This window comes from Ailuropoda melanoleuca, chromosome X (genome assembly GCF_002007445.2).
Source record: "Ailuropoda melanoleuca isolate Jingjing chromosome X, ASM200744v2, whole genome shotgun sequence".
In the NCBI taxonomy this organism is placed as follows: domain Eukaryota; kingdom Metazoa; phylum Chordata; class Mammalia; order Carnivora; family Ursidae; genus Ailuropoda; species Ailuropoda melanoleuca.
In genome coordinates, this window is record NC_048238.1 from 109,381,598 (window position 1) to 109,405,894 (window position 24,297).

Genomic DNA, 24,297 nt, shown 5'->3' on the forward strand with positions numbered 1-24,297 from the left:
TCACACAGAGAGAGAAAGCACAAGCAGGGGGAGCAGCAGACAGAGGGAGAGGGAGAAGCAGACTCCCCGCTGAGCAGGGAGCCTGACCCCATGACCTTTGAGATCAGGACCTGAGCCAAAAGCAAGTCTTACGTTCAACTGACTAAGCCACCCAGGTGCCCCTCATCTGGTTTTTCTTAATACATGCTTTTTGAAATTAATTCCATTGAATATGTTTTTATTTATCGAATTTCACTTTTGGTCTTTTTAATGTCTACCTGGCTTTTCTCATATTTTCAGTTCCATCTGTTTTGTTTTTCATATATCCAAACACAATTATTTTATAATGGCTTTCAGATCTTCTAATTATTGCAAGTTCTTGAAGGTCTCATACTGCTGGGGGAGGGGATGGTGTGTGTATGTCCTAATTCTAGTATATGGTGGATTGTTTCCTTACATATTTTCTAATTCTGGATGGAGAGCTCGTCTTCAGCAATGCCTTATCTGTGGAAATTCTGTGGAACTTGTCTTTAGAGAGTATCTCTCCAGAATGGCTTTGTCTTTGTATTTCCTAGAACCTTATTCAGTCTAACAGTACCCTTTTTTCCTACCCAGAGAACGTGGTGAGATAGTCAAACTTTCTTGTTTTCTTCCATTGTGTCAGGAGGGCTTTTTAAATGAAACCATAGCCTCTGGGAGACTTGCCTATATGCAGGGAGGAGGTGGTGGGTTTTAGTTTCAGGGCTTTGCTTGCATGCTTTGTCACCGAAAAGGGCCCTAATACCTGAGGTCCTTTGTTGAATAACCATGTTTCCCTGTCCTCACAACAGCACAGGTTGGTGTACTAACCAGCTTAGGTCTTCAGCATCTTCTCAGTGTTGTACCCCTAAGCTTTCCCTTACTTTCTTGAGAGCTTTTAAAGCATGTTTGTTATGTTTTAGCTGCTGCTTCTTATTTAACAGATGTGTATTTGAACGTCATTGACTCCTACCTTGAGGCTTTGATCTTGAGGTGATGTGTGAGTCTCATTTTACAATTCAAAGCAGAGGACTTTGTTGATTTTAGGGCCATTTTTAAAATGCGCAGGATTTCTGTGATAGCAGCGATAAATGCAAATTTTGTTTATTGTGGCATGGTATTGTGTGTAGATATGAAGCTTTTTTTTTTAAGATTTCATTTATTTACTTGACAGAGATAGGCAGCCAGCGAGAGAGGGAACACAAGCAGGGGGAGTGGAAGAGGAAGAAGCAGGCTCCCAGGGGAGGAGCCTGATGTGGGGCTCGATCCCATAACGCCGGGATCACGCCCTGAGCCGAAGGCAGACGCCCAACTACTGCACCACCCAGGCGCCCCTAGATATGAAGCTTTTAACTCACATCTGTCTTTTTTCTTTAAGTGTTCTTTAAGTTAGTGGAAGTTAAAGGAATTTTAAGGGTATGGAGTTAAACCTACAGATACTTTTGTATTAAGTTGTGTAACTTCACAGAATGTTTTTGTAACTTTTTCAAATATATTCATTTGTAATGCTGTTGTGACTAACATTCGTTGGGGATCAGACAACAAAACAAGTCTTCAACATCTACATAACGTATGAGAGGGTTATTGGTACTTAATGAAATTCTATCTTTAAAAGAAGTAGGCATTCCTTAAGGGAAAGTTGCTATGCAATTGAGAATTTTGATTAGTCTTATTGCTTTATTGTGATTCATCATAGACTGATTTCTTAGTAAAATGTTGTTCCACTTTGATTTCAGAATTCTTTGTTATATCACTGAATAATGGATGAGGCTGACAGAGAAAAAGAGAAGAGGTATGAATTCATAACTGACTGATATTTCTCTCAAAGCCCTCTCCCCTGTCTTCTGTTCCTGTTTCACGTCTTGCAAAATCCTATTTCCTTGGGGAAGCCTGACTCAGGGAAATTTGGTCTCTCCAGTGAGTTTTTGATAACCCCTAGCCCCAACTCTATTATAATACTTAGTGCATTACCTATGTACCTGAAAGCCTCCCTCATCAAACTGTGTCTTCCGTGACTTACACAGTGGCTGCCCAGAGCTGACACTAAATAAGTGCTTTACACTCCCTGGTAGGTTTAGAAGCCTGTTTTGGAGCCATGGTTTGCCTAGAGCTTAAATTCATATATGTTTGAAAAGATAAATTATCTTATTTTTCCAATTCGAGCATCCAAAGTACATTCCTGAATGGGAAAAAATCAGAGAGGGAGACAAACCATGAGAAACCCTTAACTCTGGGAAACAATCTGAGGATTGCTAGAGGGGAGGTGGGTGGGGGGATGGGGTAACTGGGTGATGAGCATTAAGGAGGGCACGTGATGTAATGAGCACTGGGTGTTATATGCAACTGATGAATCACTAAATTCTACCCTTGAAACTAATAACACACTGTATGTTAATTAAATTAAATTTAAATAAAAAAAGATGTTAGTTGAAAAAAAAATTCCAGTGCACTGATCAAAAAGTTTTTGTCCAAATTTTTCAGTATGATCTGTTTTTTAAAGAAAAAAAACAATATCTCAATTAGCATTTTATTGTTCAGCCTTCTCTCTGAGATGGAGCAATGGCTTTGCAAGAGCCTCTTGAGTAATTATGTATCATTTAGAATGAATTTTCTTTAGTCAGAAGTACTCTTGTAAAAGCAGGTAAGAATATATGGTGGAACAAAGATCCACCATTAAATTCAAGTTAATTTGGATTTAATTTATTTTATATAATTCTTAGGTTATTGTGCCAGACACTGTGCTGGGATTTGCTATGGAAGACACTGAGATAGATGTGGTCCCTACCTTCGAGGGCCTCACAGTCTAAGGGAGATACGATTGGCTTTCATTTCCTCATTTTATTTTTTTTTCATTTCCTCATTTTAATATTGACAGTTATTGTTGTCCTTTGAATGATCAAGGGTCTGGATTTTTGCTCAAATGTTGGCATTAATAACTCCCTTTCTCTCTTCTTATTTCTTCTCCATCCATTGTTTCATCGTCTGAATTCCTAGACTTACCCTTACCATTAACAACCCTTGTTGTTTTTTGTCACTTAGGGATGTACCTAAAGTATCTGAAAATACTAAGAAGGACCGGTTCAATACCTTCTTCACAGAACTTCGTGCCATGCTTCAAGCTCATGGTTATCCTACTAAAGGAGACAGATCTAAAACATCGCAGGGTACTACTGCCCCTTCACAGAAGAAGGAAGGTTTGATCTCGGCACCCCAACCCATCCTTATAGCTTTTTGATTAGTCATATTGAAAATTGGTTGTGGGTGGGACAGCTGGGTCTTTCCCTTTACTTCAAACATCTTTGGGAGGGATTAATGAATAGAGGATCTCCTGAAGCATGTTCTAATTCACCGATACTTAGTTTCTGTCTATTCATAAGTTTGTTTATAGCCAATGCTGAGAATATTGTTAAGGTTCATGCAAAAATGGAACAAGGAAATGAGAATTAATGGAAGTATACTGGCCAATAATAATACAGATTTCTGTATCTTAGGCACTTGAAGCATATGGTATACGTTGCTAAGGGAAACATGGCTCTGAGGGTGTAAAATAGTACCTATAATACTTAAGTAAGCTTAATTCAAAACATCTGAACAGGTTATACCCATATGCATATAATCATGCTGTAAAAACCTGTTACTTAAAAAAATATTTTCTTGACCGTGTGATACTTCTATTACTCTGTTTCTGTGCCCTCTTCACAGCACAACTTCTCTCTCTCTTTTTTTAAAGATTTTATTTATTTATTTGACAGAGATAGAGAGACAGCCAGTGAGAGAGGGAACACAAGCAGGGGCAGTGGAAGAGAAAGAAGCAGGCTCATAGCGGAGGAGCTTGATGTGGGGCTCGATCCCATAACGCCGGGATCACGCCCTGAGCCGAAGGCAGACGCTTAACTACTGAGCCACCCAGGCGCCCCCACAGCACAACTTCTTGAAATGATTGTATAGACCCTGTCCCCGCATCCTCATCGCTCACTTTCCTCAATCCACTTCACTGAGGCTGCAGCTCTCACTGCTCCACTGCAACTACTTTTGTCAGCAATAACAGTGACCTCCACATTGTTGAATTATTTGGTGCTTCTTGGCCTTTTAAAAAACATTGGACAGGTGACAACTCCTTTCTTCTTGAAGTATTTTTCTCTTGGCTTCCAGAATAACCCACTCACCTAGTTTCTCTCTTAGCTCATTGGCTGCCCCTTCCCTTTTTTTCTACTTTCTACCTTTCTACTTTCCCTTTCAACTTCTGAACACTGGTGTGCCCCAGAGCTCAGTCTTTGGACCTTTTTTCTTCTCTAGCTACACTCATTTCCTGGGTACTCTCATCCAGTCTCTTAACTTGAAGTGCTCCCTGGATGTCAGTGACCCCTGCTTGTTAAGTCTGTCTCTAGCCCTGACCTACCTGAGCTCCATACGTGAGCACTGTACTCATTATTAAATCAGCGAAGAGTTTCCTATGTGACTTCTTCATTTGGATATCTAATAGAAAAGTTAACATGTCCATAAAGGAACTCTTGGTCCCTCTCCACTCCATTTACTCTCACCTCCCCCAGTTTTCCTTATTCCAGTAAATGATACCACTAGTCATTCTTCCAGTTGCCCAAACTAAAAATGTAAAAATCATTCTTGTGTCCCCCATTTCTTCCACGTCCTCAACTAATTCGTCAGCAAGTCCTTTTGGTTTTGCCTCTAAAATATATCACAAATCCATTCACTTCTCCCCATTTCCATAGCTTTGGTATACCAACCAGATCCAGGCCACGAACATTTGTTACTTTTGCAGAAGCCTCCTAGCTATACTCTGCTTCCACTCTTGCTCCCCAATTTGATCTGTTTTGCACAAATAGCCTTAGTGGTCTTTTATTTTTAATTTTTTTAAAAGATTTTGAGAGCACAAGCAGGGGGAGCAGCAGGCAGAGGGAGAGGGAGAACCAGGCTCTCTGCTGAATGGGGACCCCAATGCAGGGCTCAATCCCAGGACCCAGAGATCACGACCTGAGTTGAAGGCAGATGCTTAACCTACTGAGTCACCCATAGTGTGCCCCTATAGTGGTCTTTTAAAAACATGTCACTCTAGGGACACATGGGTGGCTCAGTTGGTTAAGCGTCCGACTCTTGATTTCGGCTCAGTTCATGATCTCAGGGTTGTGAGGTCAAGCTCCACGCTGGGTGTGGAGCCTGCTTAAGGTTCTCTCTCTCCCTTTCCCTATGCCCCTCTCCCCAAAACACATATCACTCTCCTGCTTAAAAGTATCTCATATTCCACTTAGAATAATGCCAACTCCTTAACATATACCCTACATGATCTGGCCGTGCCTGTCTTTCAGACTTCATTTCCTACTAGTCTATCCCTTGGTCACCCTACTGTAGCCACTCTGGCCTCTTGTTTGTAATTTAAATAGGCCAAATTCTTTTCTGCTTTGCTTTATACTTACTGCTTCTTCTGCTCAAGATGCTTTGCTCCCAGGTTTTCCTGTGGCTGTCTTCCTGTCATTCCCGTCCATGTGTTCATTATCTCTCTACCCCCACCCCACCATTCTGTAAGATACAAAAGGATAGTCATGTTGCTTGTCTTGTTCGTACTGTTTTGAGTCTCTAGAACAGAATAGGATATATAGTTGGAGCTCAGTAAATATTAGTTAAATAATGGGGCACCTGGGTTGTGCAGTTGGTTAAGCATCCGTCTCTTGGTTTTGGCTCAGGTTATGATCTCAGAGTCATAAGATTGAGCCCTGTGTCAGGCTCCATGCTCAGCGCAATCTGCTTGAGCTTCTTTCTCCCTCTCCCTCTGCCCCTCCACTCATGCTCTCTCTCTCTCAAATAAATAAATCTTTAAAAAATATTTGTTAAATAAATGAATGAATAAGGTTTAGTTTAATAAGAATTACCAAGTCCCTATTATGACTTAAGTACTATGCTAGATACTGGAGTTTTAATGAAGAATTGGCTATGGTGACCATCCTACAAGCAAAACAAGAATAAATTTATGGATAATAGTAATGTAAAAAGCCCTTTGTGGTTGATTGATAAAATACATTGGTTTTATTTTCTTGGAAATACGTAGACTCTCTTCAGTCTTATTTATTTCTTTGGAGGGAGTGTAGGAGATGACAATCACTAAGTAGAGCTGAAAGTCAATGGTGAAATAACTTCAGCAATCAGGTATGGGAGAGTGTCATGGGTTGTTTCCTGAGCTTGAAGAATTGTGACCAGAATTGAGTTTCCAGGCTGGGACAGTGGTCAGAAATACTGATCTTGAGGCATTTGTGCAATTGGTGTGGTTTATTTTTATATTCTGTCATTTCCCATGCAGTTACACACCCTCCTTTCATTCCATCTTTAGTGAGGGTTCTGGAACTTTTTTGCTCATGCTTGGTCTCCTTGTCCAAATCTACTGATAGAAAAGGATCTGAGACTCATACCCACTGAGAAAACAAGCTCTGCTATCAGATTTATCCTTGTCGGGGGATTTAACATTTTTAAAAGGGATCAAAGTTGTATGCCATGGGTCTCTAACTAACTGTTCTGTGAGGAGAAGAAACTAATAGTTCTTGACATGCATTAAAATAACTGGAGATTAGAGGGCTGTGTTAGGGAAATCCCTGTGTTAGTGAAGTTAGTGGAGTAGGTAGGATTGGGGCAGGTGTTGGGGGCAGATGTTGATAGCAAAAGCTCTGAGTGAGCACAGCAGCAGAAACAGTTCTCATTGGGAAAACCAGAAAACCTTGAAGAATGAAGAAGGATGGATGGGAGGTACAACATTGTTAACAGCTTTGAAGAGATATTAGAGGGCTTAAAGATATTCTAGGTAGGTGTCTGGATCTGCCTAAAGCCCTTGACACAGCCTGTACCTTCTCTGGCATATTATGATTACTGGGTATCAGTGGAATGCAGAAGACTTAAAGAAGTCAAGCAAAGGAAAGAACTAGAGGTTGAAAATCATAAAGTTTTTGGAGAGGTGTGTACAGTGGAAATTGAGTTGGATGATCTTCAAGGTCTTTTTCAATTCGAAACACTTTTCTGTTTATGATAATTTACAAGCAATTAGTTAGTCTACATCAGCTCCTTCATTAGCACTCAACATTTTCTCATGGGAGTCTTTTCTATAAAATTAATTATAACTTTGAAAAATCTAATACCCATAGCTAATCATTTTAATGTGACAGTTTTCTATCCTTTCTTTGTTTTTCTAAAAAGGCAAAGTCAATCCAGAAACCTCCAGAGAGCAATCTAATTGGATTCCATCATTTCGTAGCTATGAAGACTTCAAGTGTAAGACACTACAAGTAAGAGGGGGTTTGTTCTTGGATTACCACATATGTGAGAATATGTCCAATAGAAGATAAAGAATAGTGTTTTTCACAGTGTGGTTAAGAGACCATGCATATCAGGATTACCTAGGGAGCTTGGTAAATATATAGATTCCCGGGACCACCTTAAACTGTCTGAATCAGAGTCTCAATTCTGGTAGGGCCAGGAGCCTGCATTTCTAATAGGATCTCCAGATACTACTTATGCCAACTGAGTTTTGAAAACCACTCATCTTGAGTGATGACAAATATGAAAAAGTCTTTGTTAGTGGCAAGTTAAATAATATTTGGTAGACCCTTCAACATAGATTGTTAGCCTCTAAAAAAACAGGCCTTCAAGTCTTACTTTTCCCCCTCAAGGACATGAGGTTATGGTTTCTATTTCCAAGGAAACTGGTTAGTTTCACGAAGTTCAAAGTCCACAAACTAAAGCCTGAATGACCGTGGTCTTTTGAGTCAGACCGATAGGGCTATGAATTGTGCCTTTGTCATTTATTTGCTCTGTGTCCTTGAGAGAGTTATTGTCTCTGAGCCTTGATTTCTTTCTCTGTAAAATGGGTATTGAAAAATCTCTTTCACTGAGTTGTGAGAATAAAGTGGATAAGTATAAAATGTCTAGCGCACTTCCTCACTCCCTTCTCCATCTCGTTCAGTTTCCTGTATTTTCCACTCCCGTGTCTCTCTGTGCTGCGATCTGAGTCATTTCTTCAGCTCGGTTTTCTTTCCAGCTATGTTCTAGCATGCTATTTAACTGTACAGTGAGTTTTTATTTTTGATGATAATACTGTTTCTAGACATTTTGTTTATTTTTCACATCTGCCTGGTCAGTTTTGAGTCTCTTGTTCCTTCATCGTATTTTCAATACGCTTTGTTATTTATTTAAGCCATTTAAGCAAACTTATTTTATATTTTATCTTCAATAATTCTGGTATCTGCTGTTTTTGAATCTGATTCTGCATTTATTATTTGTACTGCCCATTGTTCATGATGTTTAATTATCTTCCTGTGTTAATTTATTATAAGCTCATGTTATTTGGAACTTTATCCACATGAATTCTTTGAGCCCTGGTTTTAGAATGATTCTCTAGAGATGATTTCGGTTTCTTTTTACCAGATGTCTGGGGTCAGGAACACCTTAAACAATGAAAAATGGACTTGGGCTGTAGAAATCCATGCAGGTAGTTCATGAATTCCAGCTCCAAATCTTTGTGAGTGTGGGCTTCTCTTTAGCAGTTCTCAGATGAGACTAGTTTTAGTTTTCCCTCTCTAGCCAGAGCAGAGGCTGAGGCAGGCATGTGCATTCACTGTCTCCCTTTGTTGGATAAGATCTGTTTTGCCTGCTGAGAGTGTTACCCTTTAGGAAACCTGGTTTTATGCAGAAGTCTCTGATTTTACTTCCCACCTTGTGTAGGCCTGGGTTTGCTTTCTCTCCCCCAATCTTTATGCCGTCAGTGTTGTTCAGGTATTTCCAAGGCAAATACAGGCTCCAATATCCCCTTACCTTTCAATTCCCATCTTCTAGTCATTTCTGATACCAGATTGTTTGTTTTACTTTACAATAAGCTTGGGTTCTTTTTGAAGTATAAGTTTTTATATACTTTGTCATTTGGAGGTACTCTACCAGGAGGCATTTGTCTGGATATCAAATCCATTATACAGAAGGAAAGTAATGGCAATATCCATATTTATAAGTAGATGACTAAACTAACTACAAATAAAAATGCTCCGCAAACTATTCTTAGCATTTTTGAAATTAATTTTGAATTAAATGTGAAACAACCTACATACGGAAATGAATCTTCCTAGCTTGTGTTGGAGAGTTTGTGTTAACAGAGTATACGTTAAAATTTGTTTGTCTAAGTGACACATCATTTGATAAACATCTCATGCTTAAGGTTAAGTAGATTCTGTGTAGGGGGAAGAATAATGGAATTTTAATTCTGTGCCTCCTTTATTGATATTTAAGGACCACAGTACATTTTCAGTGTGCTATTATAATTGTTTATGCATTTTGAAATACAGCTATCATTTTATTATTGTTCCACTATTTAATTACATTATTATTCTCTCTTCATTAGTCATTAGATGGCTTTATGATAATACTGAGCACAGATGGAATTATAATTTTTGTCGCTGGAAACATCACTTGTCTCCTTGGCCATTTACCAGTAAGTTTTTCCAGTTTGGGGGAAAGGATCATTCTGATTTATTATTTAGGGGTTCATCATTTGTTTTCAGGAGCATATAACTCATCGCAGAAGATATTCTCTCAATGTTGTCAAAATGTGCACCTGTTTTATTGTCATCTTCATTGGTTTCAGTTTTAAATCTATAATAAAAAAATTCTGATTTGAGGTAATGCAATACTGTGTGTGTGTGTGTGTGTGTGTGTGTGTGTGTGTGTGTGAGTGATTTCTAAACTGCCCCTGAAGGCAATCTCCAAAGAAGAATGTGTTTTTTGAAATGGCAATCTCCTCAGAAGCAGTGGATGGATGTGTTTGATTTTGTACATTTCTTTAGAGTCCACTATATACTGATTAAACAATGAAGTTCATGATTCGTTTATGCGGACTCATGGCATCCTTTCCCAGATCTGATTTGCTTTTGTTTCTTTATATTGAACAACAAATTATGATCTCATTTAGAAAAAAAGTATAGAAATGATGACATTGTTTAGCTGGAGACATCTACCCATGAGCTGTAGTCAGGGTCTGTGGTGTCCAAAAAGGTCACCAAGTCCTGAGCTCTTTGGTGTCACTATGCCCTTCATCAGGAAAGCTTTCTCTCTCCTCATAGGACCATTGACTTAGAATATGTGCTTTCTGAAAAATTTTTCTGGACCTTCACGCTGCACATTTAACAAATATACCACTTAAATATGAAAGTACTACATACCTTCCTATTCCACTAATGCATGTGTGTGAAGAGAAGATATTTAGAAAACATCCTCCTCCTCTCCTGAAATCTCTGTCATTTGGCTACTTTTGTGAATCATATTTGGATTGTTGCTTTCATCGTATATTCCTTACTCCACAGAGTTATCTAAAGAACTTGACAAACCCTGACCCAGAGATCTATAGTACTCAAGGTTGAAACATGTAAATTAATAGAAGTTTTGTTACATTATTCTTTAGCTAAGTTAGAAGTGGATTAGAAGCTTATTCAACCGGTTATGCTATTCCAGCCGACATGTTGCATGACCTGGTTAGAAGCATAGAGACTTTTCTACTGTTTTCTCTTTATTTACAGATAGTATGATACATATCTTTATTTCTCATTCTCTTTCCTTTGCTTAGAAAACAGTTTACATTTTCAAATTCAGCTTATATTTGTAGGATATCAAAACAGCTGAATAAAATACAAATATTAGAGGGATGCCTGGGTGGCTCAGTTGTTAAGCGTCTGCCTTTGGCTCAGGGCATAATCCTGGCATTCTGGGATTGAGCCCCATGTCGGGCTCTTCCGCTGGGAGCCTGCTTCTTCCTCTCCCACTCCCCCTGCTTGTGTTCCCTCTCTCACTGGCTGTCTCTCTCTCTGTCGAATGAATAAATAAAATCTTTAAAAAAATAAAAAAATACAAATATTAGAGATTTTTGTTGAACTGGACTTTAGAGTACTTATATCATGAAAGAAGAATGGTCTTATTAAATCTATATTAAAAGAAAGAATATGTTAGTATGATCCATGACAGGTTAAGTTTTGTTACAGTGAAGACCAGAAAGCTTCCCAGATTCTCCTATTAGATATTACTTAAACCAGACTGGTCATTGAGTGAGACTGGTGAATTTTTCCTATTACATAAGGATTTTACACAGTGATGGTTTTAGTTGTATTATCCTTGTTTCTTTATGGAGTTTGGTTCAAAGTTTTTACTCTCTAGAGAATCTTTTACCTTTCAGCATTTTAGGTAATACACACACGCGCGGACTCATCCTAAGGTAGTGTGTCTGGGACATGGGTTTGAATGACTAATCTTAAACCATGGACTTGATTACCTGAGATGGGTATACTTAAAAATAAAGTTATGACTATTAGGTCTGTACATAAACATTAAATGGGAATGAAGTTATATAGCCTTGCTGAAAAAGACTAGCTGAGGCATAATTTCATACTTTTCCTTGTTAAATCCTAAGTCTTCTTAATTTTTAACAACATGCAACTTTTTTCCAGGCTTTGATTAAAAATTTCATTTTATAAGTCATTCATCATATATTAATGTAGAGACAAAACCATTTCTAGAATATCTTCCTGGCTCCAGGAATCTACAATTTCATTAAATATCAAGATACCTCTGTCTCTTGGGCAACTGTAAACCGATAGCGTGGTGGATGGAAAGAACTTTGTCTTTGAAGTCAGATAATCCGGAGATGAAAATTTAGCTGAATCACTCACTAGCTACATGAACTTTGGTTTCTCATTTGTAAATGTGGAAAAAAATACTACTTAGAGAGTGCCTGGAGGTGGGCTATTACAAATGTGGGGTTAGTGAAGACCTGCCTTATCAGGTGATATTTGAACAGAGGCCTGAATGGAGTGAGTATGTGAGTCATGCAGATAACTGGAGCAAGCGTGTTCCAGGCAGGAGCAAAAGCAAGTGAGAAGGCATTAAAACACAAATGTCCTTGGTGTGGAAAATGTATGGTAGAGGGGACATTGTGATTGGAGCTCTGTGAGCAAAAGGAAAAATACTAGGAGGTGATGAGGTCAGAGCAGTGACAAAGGTCCACCTTGTTTAGGGCCATTGTAATGACTGTGCCTTTTCCTCTGAGATGGGAGAAAGCCATTGTGGGGGTTGGAGCAGATGAGGGAAATTATGTGAACTTAAGTTTTTGGGGATCACTCTGGCTTTTGTGTTAAGAATAGGCAATGGGTCATTTGTTTTGTTTCTTTTTTAAAAAATAATATTTATTTTGTTATATTAGTCACCATACAGTACATCCCCAGTTCTGATGCAATGTTCCATGATTCATAATTTGCATATGACACCCAGTGCACCATGCAATATGTGCCCTCCTTACTACCCATCACCGGCCTATCCCAGTCCCCCACCCCCTTCCCCTCTGAAGCCCTCAGTTTGTTTCCCAGAGTCCACAGTCTCTCATGGTTCATTCCCCCTTCTGTTTACCCCCCCTTCATTCTTCCCTTCCTTCTCCTACCGATCTCCCTGCTATTCCTTATGTTCCACAAATGAGTGAAATCATCCCACATATGAGCAAAGGGGAAAAAAAAGAGAGACAAACCAAGAAACAGACTCTTAACTCTGTAGAACACATTGCTGGTTACTAGAGGGGAGGTGGGGGTGGGTAGGTGGGTGAAACAGGTGATGGGGATTAAGGACGGCACTTGTGACGAGCGCCAAGTGTTGTATGGTAGTAGTGAATCATTATATCATACACCTGAAACTAATATAACACTGGATGTTAACTCTACTGGAACTAAAAAAAAAAAGAGTAGGCTATAGGGGCAGGCATGAAAGGTAGAGAGACCACTTGTAAAGCTATTGCAATAGTCCAGGCAATTAGATGGTGATGGGTATTAAGGTGGACGTGGAAGTCATCAGTGTTTTGTAGGTAAAATAAGTTTTGTTGATAGTTAGATGGGGTGTGACAAAAAGATGTGAGGAGTCCAAGGTATGGCATTGTAACACATACAATCATGACTAGAACGATGGCTTAATATCATCATCATGGTATTAAATTTATATCTAAAATCTGCCATCATATTTTCCCAATCATTTATTTTCTTTGACAGTCTTTTCCTGTGGAAAAACTAGCAGTCACTCATAGTACTAACTTGTAGTTCTGAAAAGCTTGCCCTCCTACTCACCCCACTTCATCACACCCCCCACAAAAAAATTAAAACTGGGAATTTACATGTATTTGTTCTCTTATAATTTTTAAACAAATGAAAATTTTCAAACATGTATTTCCTCATGGAAGGAGTTTCCCAGCATTGAGTTTTTAGGAAACTTTAGCAGGTTTTGAACATAGGTACATGGTTAGTTCGTGATAATTGTGATGAGATTTGCTCTATCCTCCCTGCAAAGCTTACAGTGTAGTAGAGAATTACTAGTGATGAGTCTTGTTTGATTCAAAATGCAGTCTGAATTTTGTGCAAAGGCTCTTATCCTTCCTTGTGCCCTATACAGTTGAACAGTTTTCTAAAGCGTGTTTAATGTGAATGTCTCTGCCAACAAAAAGATATTTCTTGCCTGGATTTTCAGTAAATGTCATGGAGTGGAGTAAATTCCTTTACTTTTTTTTGACACGACTGAGGCTCACCATACTAATATTCGTGGGACAACTAATAGGTATTTGCAAACTTGGCTTTTGAGAAACCTCCTTAAGTTTTCACTGGTATTTATCCTTGCTTCATTAAGCTTTGAGTGCCTTGATCTTTCTGCCTTGTGTAATAAGAAGAGCAAATGCCAAAGATTTACAAAAATAGCATGGTGTTGATAATGTTTTCACATCTCTGCCCTTTATCTAACTATGGAGCAGGATCGCTGGAATGATTGTTGAGTTCACTTTTTTTAGTTGGTGGTCAATTATAGGGCATTAATTGTCACTATCACTTTCCTTAAAGAATGTAGTTAATTAATAAGAAACTAATTGCCAGTATTTCCATCCAAGGGAATGTATACTATCAAAAGACTGCTCACTTTGAATTCTTTTATGTGTCAGTGCTATCCTTTATTCTTCTACTAATGAAAGAACTGGTGAACCATGGCACTTTGTACCTCCTGTTACGGTCTTATTGTATACATGGCATCATCATTTTGTGTCTGTCTCATTTGCCTTATTGAACTATGTATTCGTTAAAATTAGAATTCATGTCAGGATTATCATTTTTAACCCTCATAAGTACTCAGTAAAGAAAAAAAATGATAATTTTCTCATGAACAAAATAGGGCATAGTTCTTCTTACAGGGCATTATGTAAGCTAGTTTATGTGAATATACCTAGCACAGTGTCTGGCATAGAGCAGTTGTTAATCATGTGTTAGACAAACGAATGAATGATGGTCTCCACTGACCAGGGGTAACTTGGTTTGGTACCTAAAGTTTATTTTATAACTAAACCAATAAAATAATTCTTGCTGAAAAAGTTAAGTTTAATGAAAAATATCTATATTTCTTTTGGGAAGTAAATTTCTTATTGAGTGACTTTCATTGTCAGAAATTTATTGCCTGTTAATTTCATAATGTTTTGTTTGCTAAATTAAGGTAATATTTCTGCCCTGAATCGAGACATGCTTTTTCTTGATTGAGACAGGATCCGTCTGCTAATTTGAGCATTGGCTAACTCATAAGCTGGCTACTACAAATGGGGCATAAAAATATATTTCTGAATTTTGACTGTACATTATTAATATTAATCAGCAAAAAATTATTTGAACTTGTGGTTCATCACCCAAAATCATTATTCAGCTACAAAGAATACTTTGTTTATTACTCTGTTCCTCTCACATTAAAAACTCATTACTTAACTTAATGCCTGATATTCAATTTATCCATGCGTCACCATATTTCAGCTACCTGGTACAGCATTATTCATTCATTTAACCAACATTTATTGAGTGCTCACATGTGCCAAGCTGTGCTCTAGGTGTTGAGGATGTAACAGTGAATAAGACAGCCAAGGTCTCTGTTCTAATGCGATTTACATTTTACTGAGGGAAACAGATAATCAACAGGTAAACATACTATAATGTCAGGTAGTGATGAGTATGCTATGGGAAAAAAAGCAGGAAGAGAACGTCAGGAAATTGGTACCATTTAAAATACATTTGAGTAGAGAGTTGAATGAAGTAAGGGAGAGCTTCATTATGAATATCTGGGAAACAGTGTTTCACACTGAATGAAGAGCAAGTTTAAGGGCCCCACGGTGACTATTTGCTTGGTGTATTTGGAAATGAACAAGTTCTTTGGCTTTTACTTTGAATAACTTAGGTAGCTGGTGGAAAATGTTAGGTAGAGGAATAACTTGATCTGACTTAATGTTTTAAATGAAACACTGCAGCTGCTCTGTGAAGAATGGAGTGGGAGCTGGGGTGTGGTAAAAATAGATGCAGAGAGACCAATTAAAGCTGTTTGTGGTACTCCAATTTAGGGATATTGGCTTAGCCCATGTGGTGAAAAGTGGACTGATTCTGCCTGTATTTTGACTGTATTACCAACAGAGTTTGCTGATGGACTGGGTTTGGGGTTTAAGAGGAAAAAGGCAAGTAAAGGACAGGCATGTGTGAGTAAATGGTGGTGCCTTTTAGTGAAATGCAAAAGACTGAGGGAGGAGCATGTTTTGTGAGGGAAAAGATCCAAGTAGGGTTTTGGATATCTTAAAATTGATAGACTTCTAAGTTATCTAGAAGAGTTCAGAGAGAAGTCTGTACCGAAGGTGGGAAGATGGATGGTATTTAATAAGCTAGAACTGGAAGAGACCAGCCAGGGAGCAGTACAGTAAAAGCGGCCCAATGACTAGTAGTCAGAGAGAGGAGAAAGGTCCAGCAAAGAAAACTGAAGGCATAGCCTTTGAAGCAGAAGGATATCATATTTGTATGGTATCCTGGAAGCCAAGTAAACAAAGTGTTTCAAGAAGTAGGAGGGATTCGTTGTGTCGAATGCTATGACGTCAGGTAAGATTAGAGTTGAGAATTGACCATTGGATTTGGCAATGTGAAGGTCATTGGTGACCTTGACAAAAGTGGAGTGGTTAGGGTAAAAATCTGATTAGTGTGGCTTCAAGGGAGAGTGAGAGCTAAAGAAATGAGAGGCAGCAAGTGTAGTTCCTTTCAAAGATTTTTGTTCTGAAGTAGACTAGAGAAGATCTGGGGGAGAGAGTGTAGGGTCAAAGAAGGTTTTGGATTTTGCGAATTTTGTGTTGTTTTTCTTTTTAAGATGAGCGATATTATAGCATCTCTGATAAAGCATTTGCATGCTGTGGGAAAGACCTGGTAGAGAGGGAAAGCTCAATGCTGTGGGGAACGGGGAAATTTCTGGAATGATGTCCTTGACTAGTTGCAAGAGGATGAGAGGCAGTGCACTAGTCTTCATTGAAAGCTTATTCATTGGAATAGGAGAAAAAGTAGGTCTCTAGCCACAGGAACAGATAGGTTGGTAGATTTGATGGCAGGAAGATACTGACGTTTCTTTTACCCTTTGCTTTTAATTGCAATAAGAAACGAGATCCCCAGCTGAATATGAGGAGGATGAGGGAGGGTTGGAGGTTTGAAGAAGGAGGAAAAGGAAAGTCGTGGTCACACTGAAGAGTAGGAGAGTGAATTGTCTAGGGAAATGTAGAACGATTTCCAGACAGATCTGAGTGCCCATTTAAAATAATATACAGCATGGTTGTGGGTTTTTCGCCATAAACACGCAATTGCTTGGGTGACAGTATAAGGTAGATGAAGAATTGAAATTAACCAGAGTTGGGATTTTCCCAGGCAGATATGTCAGAGAGAAAGAGAACATGGGAGTGATTAAAATGATCCACCAAGGAATCTGAGCTGGGTAAGGAGGGATGTGACAATTTGCAGGAGATACAACGCCCAGTGAAAATGGACTGGAGGTCTCAGTGTGTGAAATAACTGTTGGAGAGGTGGGGTACTTGCGTGAGTGTCCTGGAAAGTAGGAGGTAATGGGAACAGAGTGGGATAATGTAAACTGGGGCTTGTAGAGGTATAATAGGTATGATCACGAGATGGCTGAGAGGGAGCAGATGATAAGCTTCCTGGAGGGAAGGAGGTAGAGGAAATGAGCATTAGTAGCACATGGAACAAGACACATTTTCTCTCTTTCTCAAGGATGAGATCGTGGGTAAAAAGTTATTAAGTCTTCTGCCTGATCATGAGAAAAACGAAGTTTACCGAAAGATCGCTCTCAAACTTCCTTTGTCAAACTCAGGTACAGATTGTTTTTTCTCAATTGTAAGTTCTTAGATTTTAAAAGGCAGGTAACAGTCACTCAGAGGAGTAATAAAAATAAAAAAAATTAGGGCCAATATAGCTGCTGATTATATATTAACTTAATATAATTTCACAAATTATATTTCCAGTATTAAAAAATTTCTCCTCCATTAAATCTTGCTCTTTATCCTGAATCCTGATTATTTCAGCTTTGTATAATTGCATAAATGTTATATAAATAATGTGCTAGCTGGTACTCCACTCTACAGATACAACATAGACAGTTAGGCAAGTGCTAATATTCCTGGAAAGAAAATATTTTTGTAAAATCTGTTCTAAATAAGAAAATAGTCCTATGAAATAATCCTGCAGAATATGGTAACGTACAATTGTAAACTAGTTTTGTATTTGTTTTTTTTTTCTTAGTGGGAAAACATATTGATTTTTGCTGTCATTTAAAGAGAGGAAATGTTGAACATGATAGCAGACCTACTTATGAATATGTGAAATGCTTCCTGACAGTAAAAGATATTTCAGCTGGTAAGCAGTTAAGTTTTTAATCTGATCTAGATGAAGTTAATGCGAAACCTAGCCCTTCATTGCTAACATAAACGCCCTTCTACTGTTGGTTCTCTCACATTCTTTGATATCCCTATGAGCACAGGTTTTGGTTATAGACATTAATCAGACTTTTAAAAAAGAACCCCATGATTAAAAAAAAAGGCAAAGTAGACAATAAGGGTGCAGACATTAATGGATTACCAACAAAAGGACCAAAGGAAATCTCTGATAAAAAGAAAGAGTAAAGTGATTGTTCCAAAGGATTTCATTAAATGAACCTGATAATATGAAGCACCTTGCTTGTAATTGTCTCTATCCTTTTTCTCTGAGACCAGAATTTGGGATAGATAGCTTAGATACTTACCTGACACTAATCGGAAAATACATGATACTATATTTAAAATATATTTAGTTATATTCAATGATCTCATTCCTCAGTTCCTTGTTCATGAAAGTAGCTTTCATTTCTGTTCTCGAAGTTATGAATAAATAGAAAGTTTGTGCTAGTAGACACTGCTACTAAATCGGTATCCCCAAATCCTTGGGCCTCTAGCTTTTTTGTTCAGGCTTTTTGAATTTGAGCAGAGTGCAATGTTACTGTGAAACAGTGCAGTGAGACTGTGCAGTGAAAGGAAAAGAGGCTTTTGGAGATGATGAGGACTTGAAACATGAAGATATAATTACTGTCCAGTACGATGGAGCAGCTTACTTATGAGAGTTGTAATTACTGTTTATTGCTTTGAGGAAGGTAGAAAAGAGAGGGAAATAGGGGAAACTCCTTTGAAAAATGGAATACTTTTTACAGAAATATCTAATGTAAGTTATAAAATTCTAATCCTTGTTGCATTTCTTCTATTCTTAAAAAGTATATTACATATTCAGTTTAAAAATGCAGTGCAACTTACAAGGTAGGGCCACATGGTAACATGGTGGATTGAGCTAGTAAGAATGACTCTTTTACAAGAAATCAAACCCCAAATCTGTGTTGTGTGGCTATGGGGTTCAAATTTATAAATTTAAAGGTTTCAGGAACTACAGGCTGAGAAATTAAAGTAAACATCGATTTGGGTCATTAAGACATCTAGGGCTTGAACCAGAGGTAAATGGCCCAACAAATGTGTAAAAGGATGCTTAAACTCACTAGCAAGCAAAGAATGAAAAATTTAAAAACCAGTAAGATAGCACTGTACACCCATCAGAATGACAGCAATCAAGAAGTGTGAATAATAAGCAAATATCGGTGAGGAAGTGAGAATTAAAACACTAATACAGTATTGAGAGGAATGTAAACTCATGAAACATTCCTGAAAAACAGAGTGAACTTTAAATTATGTTAATTATTCTAAGACTCAGCAATCCCATCACTGGGTAGAAATATACCAAAGGCAAACTTGCAGAGAGATCTGTGTCTAAGGGGACATGTACTATGTATGTCATAGTGTTGTTTGTGGTAGGAGGGAGTTGGATATAGCCTAAGTGTGCATCGTTAGGGAAATGGATAAGTAAAATGTGGGAAATATACAATATGGAAAACATTGAAAGCAGTGACCTCTAGATATACATACTGTAACATGGTTAAATCATATGTTGATTAAAAATTACAGTGCGTTAAAAAAACGTAAGGAACAGAATGAGATCTATAGCGCAATGCCACCTTTGTAAATGGTAAACACATAGATAAAACCAGACTACATATTTTACAAGTTTATATATTGAAGGTCATAGATGGTAATGGGTGCCCGTGGGTGGAGAAAAGGCAGAAAGAAAAACAAGAGTGAGGACTTTATCTGTGTTCATTATATGCCATGAACTAAGAGTGTAATTAACTCAGTTCTTTGCCACTGAGGTCTGAAAATATACCGAATGAATGAATGAATGAGTAAATAAATAATGAAAATTAGCTCACACAATAGTCGTCTGATATATTGTCATATGTCTTGGAGACTAAAGGTCAGATACTTTTAAAAAACTTACTTGACTACATACACACACAAATTACACACATATTTAATACACATGTTAACTATATAAAAGAGGGGAGCTAAATTTCTTTTGGAGACTATAACATCAATCCACAAGAGTAAGACCACAAGGCTGAGTATCACCCTGAAATCACAACAGTCACTTCTCAGTAATGACTTCTTCATATTTTGGCGGAGACCTAGGTGAGGAGGGTAGCTGGTATAGAAGGGCAGCAGGAATTATCTGTGGCTTGGAATTCTGAAAATTGTCAGTGGGCTGGCAAACAGCCCACTGATGTGGCAGACGTTCATCTTGTGTAGCCAGCCTGCCTTTCCGTTTGATTGTCACATGTGTGTCTCTGTCTTCCTTAGAGCCTTTGGTGCTCTTCAGTAGCTTCTTCCCCATCCACTCCTATGCTGAATCGTCTTCTGCATATCTTCCTCTGGAGGATCGGTTTTATCTGGTGGGATCCATTTGTGTCCTTAGGGATCAGACCCTACGGGTGAGTATGTTTTGTGTGTGCTTTCCCTACTGTGGCATTGTGTGTTTCCTTTGAAAGGCTATGTCCCCTTTGGTCCCTCAGCTACTGGACAGCATTGCTGAGGAACCCGATGTGTGCAGGGGGTTGTGCTAAGTAAGATATGTGAATAAGGAAAGATCAGCTCCTGCGTTTCAAAAGGTGAGTATGTCAGTGGAGATTTCAGCACACCCCAAAGAGATGTACAACCATTTACAAGTGGTTTTGGTGTGGTATGAAAGAGGTGTACAGGGGCTGGGGGTGGGACGTATTAAGGAGAAGTGATCATTTTGGCAGGTGGATAAAGGAAGGCTTCTGTTACGAGGTGAGTTTTGAGGCAGCTCTCCCCCACACCCTCCACCATTGCTCACTTAGTGTTCTACTAATACAGCACTCCCAGATTCTGTCTCTAAAAAGAAAGGTCAGTCTTTAGAATTCATTGGATAGATTCAAGTTCAATGAATTTATTCACTAAGTAACATATTAAGTAAGCACCTATGATGTGCCAGGTGCTCTGCTAGGTCCTGTGGTAATATTAGGGGAAATAGACAATAAACAGGTAATATTGAAAAGTGCCACAGGGATGATAAAACAATCATATGCTAATGACTGGGAAAAGAGAGTTCAGACAGAGTGGTCACAGAAGGTCTTCCTCTGATGGCCTGTCTTTTGAACTGAGACCTGCAATGGTGTTGTCGACCCAGCAAGGAAAGGAAGACAATCCATGTAGAGGGTTCAGCAGCTGTAAAAGTCCTGAGGTAGTAACTAGCTTGGAGGGTTCCAAGGAACAAATACTGTTGTTATGTGACTATAAGAAGGTGGAAGAGGGAAGGAGTAGTAGAAAGTAAGGTATAAGAGGTAGACAGAGACCAGGTTATGGAGAAATTTGAAAACCATGATCATGAATTTGAGTTTTACTCAAGTGGAGTGGAAAGCAAGATGACGTGATCTGATTTCATTGTTTTTGTTTTTAAAAGATTAAGCTGGCTGCTGAGTGGGAAATGGAATCTGGGGGAATAAGAGCAGAGGCAAGAGCAGTGCTATGAGGGGTGATGGGGCTTGGCTAGGATTGGAGTGATGGAGATAGAGGTACACAGATTTGGGTTATTACTGGGAGACAGGGCACAAAATCCTTGCTGTTGTGATGAAAGTGGGTGGGAGAAGAGAGAAAAACAACTCCTAGCTTTTAGGTCTGAGCAGCTCAATGAATGGAGGTGCCACTAACTGACTTGCACAAGACAGGGACACTGTGGATTGGGGATTATGGGAGTGGAGGGGACAAATCAAGAGCCATGGTAACACGATGGAGTGTGACATACAACACATCCAACTGCCCTGTGAGAGAGGCCTCTGGATCCAGACCAGCTGCAGGACCTCATCCAAGTCACTTCTGTCTTGTAGCTTCAGTTTCTTTTTCTATAAATGGTGAGACTAGTACCTCCTTTTAGGATTGTTGTGAAGAGTGAATAAGATGGCACCTTATGCATGGTAAACACTTGGGAAGGAGGAAAAGTAAATAATCATCATTATCATTATTGTGATCATTAGGATCCAGAGAGGGCAAAAGACCTGCTTTACTTTTCCTCTCTGGTTTAGAATGCGGTCTTTGACCACATTTCGAAAACTGTGAAGGACCCCTTTACATTCAGTTGTAGAGCAGTGATGTATATCATCATTTTTTCCAGAATTAAGACCGTGAGAAAAGTGGCAGAGAGAAAAGCAATTGAAGGAAATTACTTGGTCTGATTGCCCCAATCGTTATGTCTCTCTGGCAGCTCTCTGGGATTTGAACTCTCATATTTGCCAAGAGAAGGCAGACATCCCATTTCGGGGGGTCACCCCCAAATCTACTCCTCCTGCAAAAAAAAATCTCATTTGGCACACTTCCCTCACCCTAGGCCTCCTCATGGCACAAGGATACCTATTTGTGATCTATTGCAGTTTTTCTCTGGGTTTCTAGGATATTTGTTCCATATTAGTAGTCACTTTGGAGAACAAATCTTGTGAGCCCAGAGGGCTTTTCGAAGGAAGATTTTTTTCACAGTGTCACTGTGGAGCACAGTGGACAGAGCAGTGAACTCAGAATACAACTGGGAGATGGATCTACTTTGATCTTGAATCTACTAGCTGTGCATCTTGGGCCAGATCATTACATCTCTATAATTCTCAGTGTTCACATCTGTAAAATCACGTGCCTTTCTCACATTGCTATGCAGACGAGCTGTGATGCTGGATATGAGATTGCTTCCAAATTTACTACATGCTATACAAATGTGTTGGATATTTTTACTATATAAGTACATTTTAAGTATCTAAAATGCCAGTTTTTCTGCAGGAACTTTTCACTGTAAAGAAAGCCGGGGAAGAGGTTCTGCTGATACAAGACTCAGATGAGGAACATGCATCTCCAGAGCGCAGGTGAGAGGCTAATGTTGAAGTAAGTGATGGAGACCTAGGGCTCCATTTTGTTTCATTGGACAAAACTGAAATGAGAGAAATAATATCTACAAATATTATTCCTATTGAAATGAAAAAAACAAACAATTGAATCCAGAAGAGCAATCAACTAGGCTGAATTCCTTTGCCCAGCTAATATAAAACTTAACTTCTCCAGGTGAGTATAAATACAAATGATTGGCTTTTTATTTTTTTAAAAAGGCAATAGAGCACGCTTAACTGACACAAACATTTAATGACTTTCAAATTAAAACAATGCGTTTAAAAGTAGTACTTGATTACTTCTTTTTCTTGAAATACTTTTAAATGGTAAAACAGCAAGTATGCTGGGGCGCCTGGGTGGCATAGTCGTTAAGCCTCTGCCTTCGGCTCAGGGCATGATCCCGGCGTTCTGGAATCGAGCCCCACATCAGGCTCCTCCGCTATGAGCCTGCTTCTTCCTCTCCCACTCCCCTGCCTGTGTTCCCTCTCTCACTGGCTGTCTCTATCTCTTTCAAATAAATAAATAAAATCTTAAAAAAAAAAACAGCAAGTACGCATTATGGCAACTGTTATTAGGTGTCCCTCTTTTTGTGAATATAATCTGTTTCTTAGCATTTGTTAACCAAGTTTCAAAGAATGGAGGCAGTATTCCATGATTTTGAGTGAGAAAAATAAAAATGCATTCCTAACCCACAGGAAAATGCCAGTTGACCAGATATCACTAAAACCCCTTCTTACCTCTATTTAACAATCCACCAAGGATTTCTGCAAAATAAAAATTGTTTGTGATACTATCTAGATATTTAATAGTTGATAAACTCATTAGTAGGTTTGGCTGTGCGTAGAAAACCATAATTCTAGACCCTGTGCAGTGTAGAGTATCAAGAGTGGATTACCTTCTGCATCACAGTGTACATGGATATGTAAATAAATAGGAAAATAATATATTAAAGATGTACACCACATGCCAATAATACTTAGCAAAATAAAATAAACAAGACAATTTTTCAAGAGGTTTCTTATGATTAAAGACATGCTTGTGTGAGGTCTGGTTGTAAGAGGAAGGAGCTGGAGGCTGTGGTCGCTGTTGCTATTTGGTGGTGGGAGGTGGTAAGGAAGAAAGAGCTGGTGAAGAAATGAGTTAAACAGGAAATGTCTGATATTCATCTGTGTCTGGATCTAAGCAGTGGGGGGAGAATCTTCCCTTCCTGGCAGGAGAGTTCAGAGGTGTTTGGCTGTGAACCATTGTCTGAAGCTACACACACAGCATTGGGATGGAAAGCAGAGCTCCCCATGGCAGTCTGTTTGCATTCCATGTGCTTGGTGTCCTACAGGTCTCGCTAACATAAGACTGCATTTGTAATTGTGTGAATGTGACAAGTCTGCTCATGCCAGGATCACTTGCACCAGCAAAAAAAAAAAAAAAATTTTTGCGGAATCTCAAATTTCTTGTGAATATTCAGCATTGTATTTGTGGTTTGTAGGTGTTGGGGACCAGACCAGTGCATGGCCAAGCTTAAGACTAATAGTCATTTTCTCTCAATGTGCGTTATCACTCCCGGTTTTTCTTGTAATGCATGTGCTTTTTTAGGCTTTTTAGGCTTGACCGTT

At 38.8% G+C, this 24,297-nt stretch overlaps 1 protein-coding gene across 1 annotated transcript in view; it reads left to right on the forward strand.

Moving 5' to 3' along the window:
• Nucleotides 1-24,297, forward strand: part of PASD1 (PAS domain containing repressor 1) — a 98,016-nt gene that overhangs the window by 34,718 nt on the left and 39,001 nt on the right. The window contains exons 2-8 of the mRNA XM_034649061.1: nt 1,734-1,789; nt 7,192-7,280; nt 9,383-9,472; nt 17,106-17,214; nt 17,634-17,747; nt 20,102-20,232; nt 22,583-22,665. Of these exons, the coding sequence (XP_034504952.1) occupies nt 1,762-1,789; nt 7,192-7,280; nt 9,383-9,472; nt 17,106-17,214; nt 17,634-17,747; nt 20,102-20,232; nt 22,583-22,665 (644 nt within the window). The 5' untranslated portion in view covers nt 1,734-1,761. The remainder of the gene's footprint in view (nt 1-1,733; nt 1,790-7,191; nt 7,281-9,382; nt 9,473-17,105; nt 17,215-17,633; nt 17,748-20,101; nt 20,233-22,582; nt 22,666-24,297) is intronic.